Below are 18,989 nucleotides of genomic sequence, written 5' to 3' on the forward strand. Positions count from 1 at the left end.
TGCAGTGCGGTGGTGAGGACAGACAATACATGCATAAGATCCTAATACTGTGAATTGCTTGAAACACATCACCATGAAAGAGCAGGATGTAGATATGAATAATTAAACAGAAAAAAGAAAGATCGGTTTATGGAGAGATGTGGGAGTGGGAAGCCAGATGTGACAGGGACTGTGGGCCCTATTTTGGTACAGGCGATATCCCCTATTTGCACTTGCACACCTGTTTGCGCGTGCCTTAAGGCAGGGAAGATAACGGTCTGCCTTGCGCAGGTGTCCAGGTGTTATGCCGAGTTTTGCACCACCACCCGGCAGCAGCTAAACGCATCCCCACCTCACGGGAGCATATTGTAGTGATTTATACACAAATGTAATTGTTTAAAAGTTATATAATTGTCTGGGTAGACATGACCTCCCTGTTTTCTGTTAAAACAGCCCCGAAATGTGCAATTCTCGGCGGGGATGCGGAAACGTTCACGGCACGTGCCGCAGGCGCAGATTAGAGCCATGCCAAATCATCTGCGCCCCCAAAATGCCTGCGCAAACGTAATTTGGGCGGTCTTAAGCACCAGAATTATTCACAGGTGTGGCCAGGCAATGCCTGGGCGTTACATCAAACAAACCAATCAGATTCCCATCTCGCAATCGCTGTGTGTGCACAAGGCATGCAATACGCTGTAATTCTCTCCATGCGTAATAGAGTGGACTCACTCGTGCAGAGGACAGAGAGAGATGGAGAGAGCTTATTGCCAGATCGTTTGTGGTGCCAACGACCCTCCGGGTTATGGGTTAGGTGAAGGTGAATAGCCTATATCCATTGTCCAGGTTTTCTCAATTCATTTCCCTCTTTGCGATGTGATGAAAGTTTCTCACTGAGTTATACAGTAGTTGATTGCCTCACTGAATTATCTGCTAATACCCAATAATTTTAGCAGCAGAATTTGATGTCCTGGCGTGGCAAGGCTGTGCGTAATGACATATCCAAAAGGAATTTTACTTTGCACTGCGCTGCGCAGCACGGAGATTATGGTGCGCTCAAGCGCAGCGGGGTATTTAGCGCGTAAGAGGTGCTTTTAAAAGCTCTTATCGCAAAGTAATTGCGTGCTGCTGACGATAGGATAATGCCATCTATTAGGGATGGGCATTTCTAGCAAAAACACTATTCGAAATTCGCTGGCCAAATTCGAATTTAATTCGAAATTCGAAAATAAAAATAAAATGTAAAAAAAATTAAAAATGTAAGATTTTTTTTTTTTTTTTGGGTGAGTGAAATGTTGCATTGTCTCCCCTGATTGTAAGTATAGTCGAATCGCTTGGTTTGAGCAAGTAAAAATTTTTTATAAGCATTTTAAGCAAGGTTTATGGAAAAATGAATGGCGGATGAAATCCCATGAAGAGGGAGAGGTTGCTTATAAAAATTGTTTTACTTGCTCAAACCAAGCGATTCGACTATACTTACAATCAGGGGAGACAATGCAACATTTCACTCACAAAAAAAAAAAAAAAAAAAAACGTTTTTTTTTGTTTTTTTTTCAATAAACGAATTTCGAATTTCAATAATAAAAGTCGACCTTGATAATAACAACGATTATTCGAAAATTCGAAATTCGATGCCCATCCCTACCATCTATCTACCTGCTTTGGCATGTGGCACGCCTATGCCCAGTACAATTATCACAGGCATGCTCTTGTGTCCCAATTTGCATTGCACACGGCGTTAAACGAGCGCAAACGCTAAATTACCGCTTTTGGAAGATAGGGCCCTGTGTGTTTTAGGTAACAAGTAGGCCAAGGTCATTTTTCAGTTATTTACAGATTATGAAAGCACATGATGTGGCATACCTTGAAATCTGAAAATAGTTGAAGAAGATATGCATATTTGAAAGTTCATACTCACTAAAAGCAACATATTTAGTGATCCTAAAACTGTTGTTTGTTATATTGAGTGCGTTCTTCAACATTTAAACTTGCGTTTTGTATCTTTTATCTGGAGCTGTGCGACGTAACAAATGTCTAACTTGTTACCTCTTCTGACAGACCGTGTCACAAATGAGCTTGAAAAGGGGGTCAATACAGAACCAGGAAGAAGAGAGAAAAAAGTCACTGGGAAAATGGAAATCAAGTAGGGCATTGAAAATAACTGAAATAACTGACAGTCCATATCTGAAGCGTCAAGCCTGAGTAGCCCAGCTGCACAAGAGTTCGAGGCACAATGGGAGCAGGAGGAGGGACAATGGAGTTTGGAGGGGGAGAGGAACAGAGCCCATACCTTGGTCGCCCATCATCAGGTGTGCCAGACCTTAAAGGAAGACAAGAGACAGTCAGCAGAGGACAAGGGATCAGGGGAGGCTGTGTCAATCTCCTGGGACAGGGAGGAGAGGGGCGGAGAGAGGGGGGGGGGCATAGAGGGGGGGTGGAGAGGGGGGACATGGAGAGGGGGGGCACAGAGAGAGGGGGGCACAGAGAGAGGGGGGCATAGAGAGGGGGGGGGCACAGAGAGAGGGGGGGGCACAGAGAGAGGGGGGGGCATAGAGAGGGGGGGGGCACAGAGAGAGGGGGGGGCACAGAGAGAGGGGGGCACAGAGAGAGGGGGGCATAGAGAGGGGGGGGGCACAGAGAGAGGGGGGGGCACAGAGAGAGGGGGGCACAGACAGGGTCGGCTTGATGAGCATTTAGTCAACCAGGGCGGTTGCAATTGATCATCAGTCACTTACTAGATATTTCAGAAATCTAAACTCAGCTTGGCTGATCTTCCCCAGATGAGAAGCCCACACAGACGAAATGATGAACCCCCTTACCACTCAATGACCAAACCCAAAGACAAAGTAGCTGCAGACTGTTTTTGTGTGTGTTGAACTTAAACAATTGTAAAGTATCCACATAACATTTGTCTCATGGGGAAGAGGGGGGGGGTTAGGGTTAGGGGGGAAGTATTGCTCATGGTCTGTCCATCCATTTGACTGAGGCATATGTGTAAAAATACCATAAATTGTTTTGCATTCCTTTGAATGGCACTGTTTAAGGGGAATGCAGAATCTAGAGCGGTGGTTGTCAAATCATTCTGTGTCTAGGACCCCTAAACTGACACAACTTAGACCACAGACCCCCATTTGATAAGACGTTGTCCCAGGCTCCCTATCTGATAAGATATTTGCTTTTCGTCATGAAACCCAAGACCAAAATAGTCATACTAGGGCTGCACGATAAATCGATTTTGAATCGTAATTCGAATAAATTAGTTAGGATGATGTTAAAAAAACGGAAATCGTCAAATCGATTTTCACTTTAACTAGGGTAATTACGGTACAGCTCTCTCTCATGTCTGCGTGCTGTTTCCTTGTCCCTCCTCCCCGCTGTAAAAGCCATACTGTGAAGTCTCTGGCCGTGGCTCCTGAAGACAGCAGCACGAGTGCACCACAAACTGATTTCAACACCTCCAAAAAAGCACACTTGGAGTGGGAGCAGTGTGTTGCAGTGTGTACGCAAGCGCGCGTACACACATACACACACACACACACACACACACTTTTGCCGAACACAGACACATTATCACCGGACGGTGAAATGTTGCCTTTAGGACACGTAACCACAAAACCACACGTGGGACCACCGAGTACAGCTTCTTTAACGTTAGCAGCCTGACTCACCCTGTCTCTGTCTGTTACCCACATACCCATGTCAAGTGACTGCAGGTTAGCAAGCAACAGACAGGAAGTTAGCTAGGCATACCTGCGCCAAGCTGAGACAGGAAGTTGGGTTGTTCTGCCTTCAGATTAAAAGCCTAAATTGTATCACTTATGAGGGAAAAAAATATTTTTTGAGCTGTGCAGGGTAACAAATGGTTAGAGAAGTATAATAGTATTAAAAAAAAATCTGAGATTTTATTTTTAGGCCAAATCGAACAGCCCTAAGTCATACATTATTTCATTGTGCTACTTATGGATGGAATTACTGTATAGTGGAAATAAATTATTCGCCTTGTTGCTGGGGACCCCCTAGAACCCCCTCAAGGACCCCTGGGGGTCCCTGGTCCCCACTTTGAGAACCACTGCTCTAGGGAACATTTGATCGACCTTGATATATGAAAACACATTAACAATACACAGTAGAGTCTAGGTGCAGCACTAACTGCATTGGCTGACTGTTACAATTCCTGCCAATAAGTGTTTCATTGGCATCCAGGTGAAAACTATTTCGTGTTGTAATGTAACTCTCCAACATCAGACAACACATACACCATTTGAGTAATGTGGTATTACATTGCCAAAGTACCTGACTGCTGGCTAGCTAACTGGCTAATGCTAGCCCTTGTTAAGTGATTGGACTTTAATTGGAACAAACTACCCCGTGAAATCTTTGATTTCAGTAATTCCCTTTAGCTCGATCATCTGTCCACTACCACAATATTCAGAGAGTGCAGCTAGCACTTTATAGTGATTTCAAACTCAGACTAAAAATGTTTCAACTCAATCTCTATGGAGTGTGAATGGATGGGAAGTAGAACGTCTCTTTAAGTCTAATTATGGTTAAGGAGCACTTTTTAGGAAAATCAATTGTGCATAAGTCTTTAGAAGTGTATCCATTTGAATTATCTTCAGAGATTTGAAAACGTTGTCACCTTTTACATTGTTGGAGATGTGGATTCATGAATGGTGATTTAGTTGTTGCTGATATTTAGTACTTTATTTTTTAGTTTCTTATTGATTAATTTGATCAATTTTTGAAGTTAATACCGTACCTAGTCAAGCATTTAAGATGTTGAATCATGGGTTGCAAAGCTGGCGAATTACAATCTTATTCTTGAAAATGATATGAAAGACATAATTGAAGTGGTAGTTGAATCAGATGTGGATATACAGTATAACTTGTGTGTTAAAATTATGACCAACAATATGGTTGCCTCATTTTATTTCAAAGAATGGCAAAAAGCTGAAGCCAAGACTACTTACTTTAATACTAGAGAAAACTATTCAGAGGCTATTAAAACACTGGTCCTGGGCCTTTTTGTATTTTCAGTAGCTTAGTTTGGCTGTCAAGAAAATAGCCCTGTTCGAAACCGGTCACTATTACAGAAATAGTATAATATAATAGAGTTTTTTACTTATTTTACTGGTGTCCGAATTCTCAACTGCTAATTTGATTCACTATATAGTCCACTATAACATATCCACGATGCACTGCAATTTCTAGTGAACAGCGCATGTACCCTACATTTTCTCCCATATACCACAATGCAATGTGGTCGTGTTTACCAAAGGAGAAGAAGATTGAGGTAGTGTCCAAAACTCGTTTGGTCATTCCCCATATAGTTCACGATATGATCAACACTGCATAGGGAATAGTGAGTGAGATATGATCAACACTGCATAGGGAATAGTGAGTGAGTGAATGAGTGAACCATTCTAATGATTGCACTTTAGGAAACTCTACTATTATGATTAATCTGACTTACCAGTCCAGTAATACCATTGGATCATTATCAGTATTGAAACATTTGCTTAGCCAGGAAAATGTACAAAATACAGCAAGAATGGAAACTAACGATTAATACACCCACCTTCAGCATGGGTGTCTTCTGGAAGCACGGACGGGCAGAGAGAGAGAGAGGAAGACATTCAGTAAGCAGCATGCAGACTAGTACTGGCCATTGCATGTGGTCAACATGCAAGGCATTAAACATCACATGCAGGTGCCCTTTTAACCCCACAGAGGAAGTGCCCCGTTAACCCCATAGAGGAAGTGCCCTGTTAACGCCATAGAGGAAGTGCCCTGTTAACCCCACAGAGGAAGTGCCCTGTTAACCCCACAGAGGAAGTGACTCCCTGTTAACCCCACAGAGGAAGTGCCCTGTGAACCCCACAGAGGAAGTGCCCTGTTAACCCCACAGAGGAAGTGCCCTGTTAACCCCACAGAGGAAGTGCCCTGTGAACCCCACAGAGGAAGTGACTCCCTGTTAACCCCACAGAGGAAGTGACTCCCTGTTAACCCCACAGAGGAAGTGCCCTGTTAACCCCACAGAGGAAGTGCCCTGTTAACCCCACAGAGGAAGTGCCCTGTTAACCCCACAGAGGAAGTGACTCACTGTTAACCCCACAGAGGAAGTGCCCTGTTAACCCCACAGAGGAAGTGCCCTGTTAACCCCACAGAGGAAGTGCCCTGTTAACCCCACAGAGGAAGTGCCCTGTTAACCCCACAGAGGAAGTGCCCTGTTAACCCCACAGAGGAAGTGCCCTGTTAACCCCACAGAGGAAGTGCCCTGTTAACCCCACAGAGGAAGTGCCCTGTTAACCCCACAGAGGAAGTGCCCTGTTAACCCCACAGAGGAACAGAGGTCTTCAGCCTGTTGTCCCAGTGCCATCATTACCTCTTGAAGTCATTATGTGACTGACTAAAGCAGGCGTTTATTTTTATTTTTTTGACTTTTTTGACTTTTTTTGACTTTGACTTTTAGCTTGGACAGTACACTGATCTGGAATACAGTAGTTGTATAACAATATAAGACTATTTAGGCCTAGCCTCAGAATTCGACTACTCATTTGTTTCACTCAATCATAGTCTCAGAGGAGCACCCTACCACCACTAACATTCCAGACAGCAACACTGTCTGTATGTATACCGCATTCATTTAGCAAGTTTGTTTTCTGCAGGCAGCCCGTTCCAAATGATAATCTGTTCATCTCTGTTGTGTTAAGATTTATTTTGGCAGGTCAGCAGCATCCAACAGTGTTCCAACAGAGGGATGCAGCGAGGTCATCCTGACCTTCTGCTCAGCTCTTTCCAGTAAATCAGAAAAGTTGATGACTACACAACATGGCCGACACAACATGGCCGACACAACATGGCCGAGAGCGGGTGAGTTGGCGAGGCTGCGTCCTGTACGCGTTACTGCCGACAGAGTAGGAGGAGGCTGTGATAGACTTTTGCCTTCATGTCCTGTCTCTCCCTTCATCGATTATTGCAATAAATCTCTTAAGCCGCCTACAGACGGTAAGATTTTAGCAATCTTATAAGTTTAATGCAGGCCAAACTGAGCGACATTGGATCTAATCAACTTGGGTACGACATCAGGTTTGATGTGTGTAGACTGTACGATGAGGACACCTACTGGCTCGCAGGTTACGACGCACGTCTCTCCGTCAATACCAGTTGATCAAACGCCAGCAGCGCGCGGCCTGCAGCTACGCATCAATGTGCGCCACAGTTGTCTGGAGAGATGTTAACTCATTGAATGCCAATGACGACAGCTGTCGTCAATTCAAATACTGACGTAGAGTGCCAATGACGACGGTTGTCGTCAATTGCGTTTTTTGACGGTGGGACGTGGATCAATCCCTGATACATCTCTGGTACAACTATTGTAGCTATTGGAGGTCTATAACCTATTTTACAAAACCCTTAGGTGGCGACAGTGCTCTCCACATAACAGAAAGGCAAGGAAAAAACAAAGAAGAAGTCGTTATGGAAACGGAAATCGCATCGCATCCGTATGCATCGATATGCTGAAGCACGTTACTGCAGCTGTGCCTGCAGCAGCCAATCTGCTCCCACAATTGAGCCGCTCCGTGTCGGTTGCGACAGCACATCTGCACATCCACACCGTGGAGTTGTTATTATTCTCAACTGGAAGCATCGTTGCCGGTGACAAACACACGCGGAACGCTGTAAAAAAGCCTGGCTGTTCCGCACCCTTCACTGTGCGCACAGCAAACTCAGCAGAGAGCCACCACAGACAGGAGGAGGAGTGTGCAGTTGAGGCGAGGCGGGGCGGGGCGGGGGGGGGGGGGGGGGGGGGGCACGCAGAGCAGCACGCAACACCCAGACAGACCCAGGCAGCAGGACAGGATTGACAAACGCAAGCCAGAATATCCGATACCCACCAGCAGCAAATCAAAACCAGCAAGAAGCTGCAACCAGCAGCGCACGCAGGGGCCAGCGCTGCTGGTTGTAGCTAAAAATATTATTCTGCCAAACAAAATTCCCTGGCCTAAACTGTTTTATTGAAGGAAATTATTTTTGAGGTGTGACTACATTAGAAAAGATTAGCTTCAGAGTCAGTGATGTGCTTGAAATGATTAATTTCACAAAAGGCCAATTATCTCAGCTTCTAGAAAAAAATTGCTGTATTTGGATGAATCAAGCTATCTTCTCCGGCTCATAACTAAAGAACGGAAAATGGGATCAATAAACTTTTTTTTGCAGATGATAGAATAGAGTCTCATCGTTCTTTGTGCGTGTTCAGTGTTTACATAGTAATATCACACAATATTCTGTGGGCCTCGAGAAATCACTGAAAACGCTCTGAAACTCTGGCACTGGGAGCGTCCGTTCTCCAAAAGTGGCTGGCACTCAATGAGTTAACAATGAAGCATGGAGCCCTCGCAAAGTGAAATGTATGTGCATGGAAAAACATCTAAAGAAGAAGAGGAGGAGGACAATGTGCTCGGTTGTGGAACAGAGACCAACATGGAGGCCAACAAGAGCTTGAGGTAACGTCAACAATAGACCCTTCTCACGGGGGCCATTTTGTGTCGAGAAGCCAGGGTAAACACAGGTGCAAGCAAAACACTAATGAGGGTTTCCAAATTCCAATCATGGAAGTTGGAAACCCTCATTAGTGTTTTGCTTGCACCTGTGTTTACCCTGGCTTCTCGACACAAAATGGCCCCCGTGAGAAGGGTCTATTCATTGGCCTCTACTAGAATTTAGCGTCTTTACTGATATGATCACGCGGCATTTCCATTGGTTGTTATCAGACTCGTAGGTGTCACCCTACATTTCTGATAGTCAGAATTCGTCCTAGGCTATCTTTGGTCGCAAGACTGTGCCAGCGGCCATCTTTGAACCTCTCTCACTGCGCTACGCAGGGCGAGCGTTTTTATAGCCAAGATCAAAGATATCTCCGCGTTTCTTTCACATTGGTCATCTTTCTTCTGGGGCAGCCCAACATCGCACAGTCTGTTAAAGCCTTTACTTTGAAGGAGCTCTGTATGTGACTTTGTGTTTCAGGTGTTTCTCCTCACACATTACAATGAAACGTTTAAAGAAACAGTCTTGGTTATATAGGGCATGGGATGCTCAGTGGCTATGGGGCACACAGTTAAGCTCAATGCTGATTAGTCATATTTCTTGGGTTTGGACCATCGAATCCTTTATTCCTTTGACACATTTTCAAACATTCATTTTGCACAATGATCTCACACATATCCTAAAACTGTAAAGAGTTTTGCAGGCCGGGGAGGTTATGAGGGGAGAGCGAGTTGAAACTTGAATAATGTGCCTGTGTATCTTCATGCCCACACATGTATCTGCATATACTTGTATGTTAATATCTTGCTCCCCTGAAAGAAAATAAAAAAATATTTGATCACAAAAAAGCTTTTGCAGGCCTTCATTTAGTTTGACATTTTTTGAGAGTTGATTTAAGTTAAGTTGTGATGTCATTCGTGCACAAATTGACCTCACTGGCCCACAACTTAACTCAATAACTATCAAACTAAATGGACGTCTTCAAAGCTGTTTCTAGTTTTCGGATATGTGTGAGACCATGTGCAAAATAAATCAGCATTGTTTTTCGGTGAAGTTCTCCTTTAAACTGATGGGGTTTAACTTGCCGTACCATAACTATTGAATTCAACAGAATCAGTGGATATCTGTCTGTGTCATATGTTGTGTTTTGTTTCGTTTGCCCACTAAATAAATCATTGCACTACACTATGTGATGAAATGCACTGCAAGAGAAAACACATGCATACAGTACAGTGGTTGTGTAGTAATGCCTCTAAGCTTGCAGAATGGCCAATGGGCTTCATGTTATTGGAAGTCTACTGTAGGAGATTTCAATGCAATGCAAAGGGAGAGAAAGTGAGTGTGACTATTTTTGGCTGTCAAAGTGAGGTTTGTGGAAGTGAAAAAAAAACTACCACATGAAATCTGTCACTCTAAAGGAGACTGGGAGAATAATTACTTGTTGCTAATTGTTAGCAAATAGGTGTCATGCATTCCATGGTACTATAACAGTGGGAAAATAAATAGATTTGACAAAAATGATGTGAACACAGAAACATGCATAAACACTGAAATGAGAGGGTGTAAAAGCCCATAGATCGCCTACAAGAAAAACACAAATAAGTCAGTCAACAGCTCTTCACTCTTGTTTAGCCTGTAGAATGACTCCTGATTTACAGTACTATTACAATATTTATAATCACAACATATGCAAAAAAAAATTGAATTTGTTGATAATACAGCAGCATTTTTAATCATTTCATGATTTTTTTCTTTCATCTGACTTTTCACCAAAATAATGATGTACATGTAATGAACTGAAATCACTCTTAATCAAATGTAAACAAAAACAGATAAGATCATGCAAACTCTAATATCTGTAAAAAAAAAAGTTTTGAAACACATCCAATTATTGTAACCGTGTGCCTGGTTGTTGAGGCAACAAAGCCGTTGCCATTAGAAAACAAACTCCTACCTCTTTTAAATGGTTTCTTGCCCACATTCAAGCGATTCATTGACCAAAAACTTACCATCATCACTGGCTCCCCTTCCAAATCAGATACTGTACCATGCACAAAACCAAATCAACATTTTGTGAACAAATTGCAATGCAATAATACAATCCAGTTAATAAACCAAGAGCAATATTGTTGAATATTGGTCAAATATAATTTGGTTCATATATATTTTCTAATGATGGTTCCATAATATTGTGACTACATATTAAACAGTGTCTTGTTTATCGAAGGCCATCAGGAATGGAAGTTTGTTTTGGAAAACTGCAATTCGGAAACCTTCTTCAGAATATGACAGTTTGCCTGTCTGCGGTTTAGATAAATGAGGTTCTACTCTAAGAGAAAACATGTGCAGTTTGTTCACAAAAGGGTAGCTTGATGATGAGAAAGCGCACGCTGCTGAAAAAGCATTGTGATGTGGCAAGCATTCAGCTGGCAGTTACAAAGTGACCACATTACCAGTCAGAAGAGAGACGAAAAGAAGCCACAGCGCCTCCTGGTGTCAGGACGTCAAAGAGTGCGTTTTGACCTTTTGACTCACACATCATGCCACAGAAATCATGAGCTCAACTCCATGAGGTGGATCTGTAGTCTTCATTGCATTTGGCATTTCAATTCAAATGAGTGACCTGTTTTAGAGCAATGATTTGTTTTTACACTGCCAAAAGCTACATAGGATTATTACACAAATTAACATTTTATTAGAGTGCTTCCCTTCCTCTAATTATTAGCAATCAAATTAAGATTCAGAGGTAGAGTGATCATTTTATGCTATTTAATGAAATACAATTTGAGATACTTACGCTATACGCCATTTATATCTCTTACAATCTGATGTGAAGAGAGATCTACACACAGATTACATCATAATCTGATGTGAAGAGAGATCTACACACTGATTACATCCCAATCTGATGTGAAGAGAGATCTACACGCTGATTACATCATAATCTGATGTGAAGAGAGATCTACACACAGATTACATCATAATCTGATGTGAAGAGAGATCTACACGCTGATTACATCCCAATCTGATGTGAAGAGAGATCTACACACTGATTACATCATAATCTGATGTGAAGAGAGATCTACACACAGATTACATCATAATCTGATGTGAAGAGAGATCTACACGCTGATTACATCCCAATCTGATGTGAAGAGAGATCTACACACAGATTACATCATAATCTGATGTGAAGAGAGATCTACACACTGATTACATCATAATCTGATGTGAAGAGAGATCTACACACTGATTACATCATAATCTGATGTGAAGAGAGATCTACACACTGATTACATCATAATCTGTCATAATCTGATGTGAAGAGAGATCTACACACATATTACATCCCAATCTGATGTGAAGAGAGATCTACACACTGATTACATCCCAATCTCATGTGAAGAGAGATCTACACACTGATTACATCCCAACAGTGGACAAATGGAGATGGAAATGACCAGTAAAGCCCAATTTATGCTTCGTCACTCGTTACTTTTGAAACTGTCTCTCGACAGATATGACGTCAGGAGAGACAGAAAAAAGTGTCTCTCCACACTTTGCTTTTGTTGCGCATTCTGATTGGCTAGAGAGTTCCGTCAATGTAGCACTGTGATTGGCTAGAGAAAGTTCCGTCAATGTAGCAGTGCACTGTGATTGGCTCAAGAGGGAGTTATGTCAGTGAAGCACTGTGATTGGCTAGAGAGAGAGTTCAGTCAGTGTATCGGTGCACCGTGATTGGGTAGAGAGAGAGTTCCATCAGTGTAGCGGACGGTGTGGCAGCCAGCCTGCCCAGCCAGCAGCTGCTTTCCCCGGGGAAAACAGAGGGCTGGTGTGGGCGGAGGTCTAGAGGAGTGGAACGATTCTCTGAAAAGAGGAGTGAGGTCTGTCAAAACCGATGTGGGGAGATACAGAAACGAGCGTCCGTGGGAATTTTTTTATTTAGATTTAACTGTGATTTAAGATGTTTTTACAGTCATTTTAACTCAGAGGAAAACAAACCGTTGCTCCTCGGACGGCTCGGAGTGAAGCCGTGGGGAGACACTGTTGCTGGGAGGAGGGGCCGGCTCGCTGTTACCGTGGAGACGACTGAAACCTGAAGTATAAATTAAAGACGGCGTGTGACTCTTTTATTTCTGTCGAAAGACACTTGTCAAAAATGTTGAGCGCCCTGCAATCAATTAAGCTTAAGCCTCTCCTTCCTTTGGGTCCCAATCCCAAATGATGTGATGAAAGATTAGACTACTACATCCAATTCTTCACACACAATGGTTTCACACAAGACGATTTTCTCGAACAACAAAATCACCTGGGGGGGACCAATCAACAACAAGCTCACCTGGCAGGGACCAATCAACAACAATATCACCTGGCGGGGGACCAATCAAACCTTTCAAAAATGTACCCAGCTGGTTACTTCCTAATCCAGAGAAGTAAATCCATTTAATCCCCTTGACAAAGTGATCCCAATGCCATTGTGCTAGAAACACGACACCAAAATGCACTCAACTCTCTATCAGACGATCTACATCTGGGACTTGTGCTGTTGATCATGTCGAACAGCAAGACATGCCATACAGGCCTTGGAAAATAATTACAACTTTACATCAAGCTGATGCCTCCCTGACCTGGATCAATCTATGAATCAATTTTCTTCTCCATTTACTTACAGACATACTGTAACCTTGACCCTCAACATAGCCTCCATCTACAACCTTTATGAACGCCTCAACATGACATCAGGTCTTAAACTTCGGCGCGGGATTGCGGGAATCCCGCACATTTTCCCGAATTCCGGGATATTTTCAATTTATAAAGGGGGAGTAATCCCTCAATGATTTGCGCAGACCAATCTATGTTTGTGCGGAACGGTGCTTAGCAAGCGAAACGGCTGTCGGTCTGACCCACTGAGCACAGACTGTAGAAAGAGATGCAGGATAGCCAAGCGAATGTGATTGGATGAACGTTTGACACTAGGCCAATCAGAGGCAGAGAGGGGCGGGTCATGCCTTCGCCATCATGGGGAGAAAAAAATATCGTGTCCCTCAGTCCTCTCGACATCAACGCTCCTCTGCTGATTTCTCGGTGGATACAGCTGCTTGCAAACATGATAGATCGCTGGCTAAAAAGGAAAACTACGTCCTCAGAAGGGGGACCCGCTTAGAAAAAACAAACAGGACAAGTCGAACAACAATGCACTTCTAGCTGAAACGTCAACACCGAGTAACGTCAGTGTCAGTGATGTTTAGCGCTACATTATTGACGATGAAGAATCTGATATCGATAATGACGTCGTTAATAATAACGTTAATCCTCCTTATGCCGAGTGCCAGTGATGTCAACGATGTTGTCGCCACTCAAAATTTCAAATGGCGTTTCTCATAAAGCAGAAAATCTGGTGGAAGCATTTTCAATAAAAAGTGAAAGACACACAGATGGTTTATAGTCACTTCAATAGAACTCTCCCCAATGCAAAATTCAAACAGGTTTAGTTGCCAGTAATGACAGTAAGAAAGGCAGATGTAGTGAGCAAATATGGATGATTTAATATTCCATAGCTCTAACCAATCAAACTGACATCACTATTGTGAACACAAAACAAAGAACACTTCTGATATAATATGCTATTAGTGTTTTAGTAGAGTATCACTCAATACAAAAAAATAAAGACTTTCATAGAACCAAAAGCCTATGGCTTAGTCTGCAGAAAAAAAACAGGACAAAAGCCACTAAAAAGCAACTACTTCCTTTTTTAAATAAAAAAATGTGAAATTACAGTATTATCGCTTATTGGACAGGAGAAGCAGGTATTTTAGTAGTAGGCTATCGCCTGAAAGAAAAAATAAATAGTCTATAGATCCCCCCAAAATCTATAAATCCCCCCTATCTGAAGAACAAGGGGGGAATTCCCCCCTAGTTTGCAAAGTGAATTTTAAGCCCTGTGACATACTGTAACTTTGACCCTCACATAGCCTCCATCTACAACCTTCATGAATGCCTCAACATGACATACTGACATAATTAATGAATTAATTCAATAAATCAATCAATCAATCAATCAATCAATCAATCAATCAATAAATAAATAAATAAATAAATAAATAAATAAATAAATAAATAAATAAATAAATAAATAAATAAATACCAGTGTTACGGGAATGAGTTGAAAGTAGTGTTAATGTGTTACATAATGGTACACATTCTGATTTACAAAACATCTGACACTAAGCAACGGAGGTACAGTAGTTCCTTTTTAAATAGCCTCAAACTGAAATAGTTTATAATGCTGCCATTACTTTGACAAACTAGGTCATCTACAAACAAGTTTCATTGTAGAAAGGCTGGATGCTAAATTCTCATGGCTACAGGTCCATCCCTTTAATGCTGCTCTATAGGGAACTTCTCACGTTGGCAGCAGGAGTGCTCCTGTTCATGAACCAGGCCAGTCCAGAGAGGATTTACTGAGGACAACTGCGGGCATGACAACAGACTAACAATAAACATCACACTTTTATAATGTATCCATTACTTCTCTATTACTGCTTTGAGAGAGATATATATATATATATATATATATATATACAGTGTTGTGGCGAATATAGTGTGTTGTGGCGAATATAGTGTGTTGTGGCGAATATATCCCGCTGATAAGCTGTTATCCCACTCGGCCTGTGGCCTCGTGGGATAACAGCTTATCAGCGGGATATATTCCACAACACCACGCAGCTCGAGTGCTATATTGCTTTTATAAAACGGTTTCCAAGTATAATAATATAATAATAATAATACTATAAGTCCGACTGGCATGGTATTCTGAGTCAGTTGAAACACTACTGTAAGGCGGGACCGCAAGAACGTGCGGGTAATTTGATTGGATCGTTCTGGAGACTGAAGTTGACATTGGCCAATCCTGGCGCTTGCTGAGAAGCTGAGAGCTTTCTGGAAAGCCGACAGGCAGCTCGAGCGCAGCGTTGCATTCTCAGCGCTTGCTGAGAAGCTGAGTGCTTTCTGCAAAGCCCGACACCAACTAACGTTACGGGGTTAAATGCGGGGTTAACAGCCTTAGTATTAGTAAGGTTATAAGCGAAGATCGATTCACAAGGATCTGACAGCTGTCTCCGCCATTTGTTTTTTTTTGAGGTAACCAAAGGCTTTTAGTAAGAGAGTTGCCATGGCAACCAATAACCCACTCCAATAACCCATGGCCATGGGTTATTGGAGTGGGTTATTGGATTTATACAATGGCTGTGAACCAATCAGATTGCTTGATTTGAGAGAGCCGTTTTATAAATATATATATATATTAGGGCTGGGATGAATGAGAAAGACATCAAAGCTTGATTGGTTGCCTGTGCTTCACAGAGCTGTGAAAGCACCTTCTGCTGAACTTACTGGCAGAACTGGGCCTATAGTATTTCAATACAAAATTATGCATAATAAATGTGAGTACCGTAATTAGGTCTAATTGATATATCATCTTGAGAGTGCCTTGCAGTTGTTACTCGATGCCACGCCCAGTTGCAGACCATCTTGTGATGGGATCACACCAGCCGCCACTTCAAACCAATGTGAGCCAGGGGGGTAAAGTGGGCAGTGGGTGGGCGGGGTCAATGTGGGCGGGGGAGGGGGTGGCCGTATTACGCCCATTTTAGAACGTGACTTTCATTTTGATGTCAACTACACATCTGTGAGGTTTCCTGACTGTATCTTGCACGGTGCTGACACTCTCGTGCTCACACAATATGTGTGTGTGTGTGTGTGTGTGTGTGTGTGTGTGTATGTGTGTGTGTGTTGGGGGGGGGGTCAATGTGAGGGGCATTTTGCCATGATCACACACACACACACACACACACACACACACACACAAACGAGGTGAAGACAATAGCAGATGATGCAGTTGCAGCTGGTAAATAGGAGGCCTGCAGTAAAATCCCCCATCACACAGGCGCTTTCAGGGACAATATACACAAGCCTTGCAGCAAAGGTCAATGCTACCAATGGATCGATTTGTTGTTAAATTACAATTTGGAGCAAATCAAGAGTAATGCGTATAAGTGTGGTCTCATCTCTGGAGCCGCAGCTGAAGCCTCATGCATCTCTCTAACAGAGGAGTGTTTGTGGCAACAGCATCTCCCTCATTATCCTCCTCCAGCAACAACAGCCAGTGGAGAGAGAGTGACCGGCCATTCTGCTGGGAATCCATAGCTCCCAAAGCCACAGCTATTACTGCATCATGTCTACTCTTACCAGCTGAGTCCCTTGCCTGCTGCCACATTTATACTTTCAAAACAATATGCTTTTCATATCGCCTTTCATTGGTCTAAAGGCTTTTGCACACCAAGGGCCCTATTCTCCCACAGGCCATCGGCGCTATTACGGGCCTTAACCGCAAAAAAACGTGCCTTGCGCCTGTTTCGGGAAAATAGCAATAGGCTTTAGGCTGCCAAATGCGCTTTAGGCCGAATGGGCGTGGCGGAGTCCCTGAATGCGCCGAAGTGGGCGTGTCGGCGCTAAATACCGGCGTATTGCTATCTTCCAGCCATCTTCCGACCTGGCCTACTTTTAGCGCTTTGCGCTTTTGAAAAGCAGGCCTAAAGCAGGATTCTGTGCACCGGGGACAGGAAAGTGAATGGAGAATACAATATATAGAAAAAAATACTTTAGAATACAATAGAATATAAGATTGCAACCCTTCTCAGGCTTTGGGTGAAGCTGTAATGCAGTTTCATAAATTTAGTTTAGGCTATCATAATAATCCCCATTTATGTGTAATATAGCTCTACGTTTTATTACCCCCCCCCCCCCCCCGAAATTAGCTAGGCTACTAATATTACTAATATTCCTAATTAATATGTATTATTATTTCATTCAGATAATTGACATTATAGGCATGTACCGTAAAATACCAATTAGAAGCCGACTTCCAAATTGCCGCGGGTCCCATATATAAGCGGGGTCTGGATACATATTTTGTACATAAAAGCAGGTCCCAATTTGACGCCCGGTTAGTTTTTTCAATGTTTTCTTTTTACCTTTGCGACATCCTGTTGAATGCATCTCCCAAACACAATGAAGAAGAAAAATCGGATGAAGAATACGAACAACGAGGAAACGGGAACAACGAGGAAAAAAAACACATGCACGAAACTTGCTGATCAAAATTCGTTTTCCCTCAACATCTGATGATTCTGAAAATTGTGTAGGCATTTCCTGAAGATTTTTATACACTAAAACCGACATCTCTGGTGTAATAATTATTTTGAGAAATGTGCCTATGGTATATTTCCCTGCCAGCGGGCATAGAAGTCCGCTTCTAATTGGTATTTATTTCACCGCTCTTTCACATGTGCGCTACTGAAGAGGGTGCTCCGTGAGTGATGAACAGCGGAGGAGGCAGCGCATGCAACAAATAATCTGCTCACATGATGATCATGTTCTCTCACCTTCAGCGGAGAAAGTTTAGTGGTAAATACCGGTAGGTCACAGTTCAGCTCAAATTTTATTTGATTTCATGTACAGGCCAGAACTGGCATGCAATGTGCTCTGCTGCGCTGAGAGGGAGGCGCAGCTCTCCCCATAGACAAGCAATCGTGTGGGGTGCTGACTGTAGCCAACTCATTAAAATAAATGGTTTAAATAAACAATTTCATACTATTTACAATCTTTGCTGAGCAATATTTTTGTACAAAAATAATTAAAGCAGGTCCCAAACTGCCGCAGGTCCCATATTGACGCGGGGTCTGGCTACATATTTTGTCAATTAACGCCGGGCTAATAAACGGTATTTACATGCTTGCAGTATTTTAACTGCAGTTAGATTGGTTTAAGAAGCATAATAATATGGAATAATAGCCTATATATGGAGATAGACAGACCGGATGAAGGGAGGGGGGGGCGGCGGAGCCCTTGGCTTTGTCTGGTTTTACCGGATTTGTCCAGGAATTGGAGCTTAAAAGGCAAGCGTGTGTCTCTTCCCTGCAATTCTCCAATGAGCGGACAATGCATAATTTTACGCTTAAAAGGCGTGGTTATAATGGTTGAGGCTGAGTTTAGCGCCGATACCAAGATATCAAGTGCGCCTTTCCACGCCCACTGCTTTGCGCTGCGGCTGGCGCTCGGCCTAGAAACTGCGCCGCTGCAACGATAGAGCCCCAAGTCCCTATTTTTTGTCCGAAATTGTAGCAACATTTGAAAATAAATACGACCTCATGTTGTGTCACTCACGTTTACACACACCGACTCCGAAAAACTTTCGTCCGTCATTAAAGTTTTCACAACAGGGTCGGATTTCTGTGTTTCTGCGTTCGGTCAAAAGTCTTTTGTGAGCTGTTTGACCATCTGTGTCTGTGTCTGCGTCTGCGTCTGTGTCTGGCTTTTTGCGGAGAGAGCCTCCAGTCTGAGGCAGCCGGAGAGACGCGGTGCTCGCTCCACCCCACTTTCCCCTCTCCCTGCTCTGCATGGTGCTG

General features: G+C 43.0%; 1 protein-coding gene across 28 annotated transcripts in view; it reads right to left on the reverse strand.

Annotated features, from left to right (window-relative positions):
- LOC310795973 (neurexin-1a-like) overlaps positions 1–18,989 on the reverse strand; it is a gene marked incomplete at both ends in the record, with an annotated part of 449,961 nt that overhangs the window by 410,543 nt on the left and 20,429 nt on the right. For 18 of the 28 annotated variants that reach the window (XM_083658104.1, XM_083658110.1, XM_083658088.1 and 15 more), the window contains one exon: positions 2,267–2,296. The exons of 5 other annotated variants lie outside the window; for them this stretch is intronic. In XM_083658104.1, coding sequence (XP_083514230.1) covers positions 2,267–2,296 — 30 coding nt within the window. Of the gene's footprint in view, positions 1–2,260; positions 2,297–5,554; positions 5,573–18,989 lie in introns of all 28 variants that reach the window. 5 more of the 28 variants (XM_083658093.1, XM_083658108.1, XM_083658097.1 and 2 more) reach the window with 2 other exon arrangements.

This window comes from Poromitra crassiceps, assembly GCF_964638095.1.
Source record: "Poromitra crassiceps genome assembly, chromosome: 22".
Lineage (NCBI taxonomy): Eukaryota > Metazoa > Chordata > Actinopteri > Beryciformes > Melamphaidae > Poromitra > Poromitra crassiceps.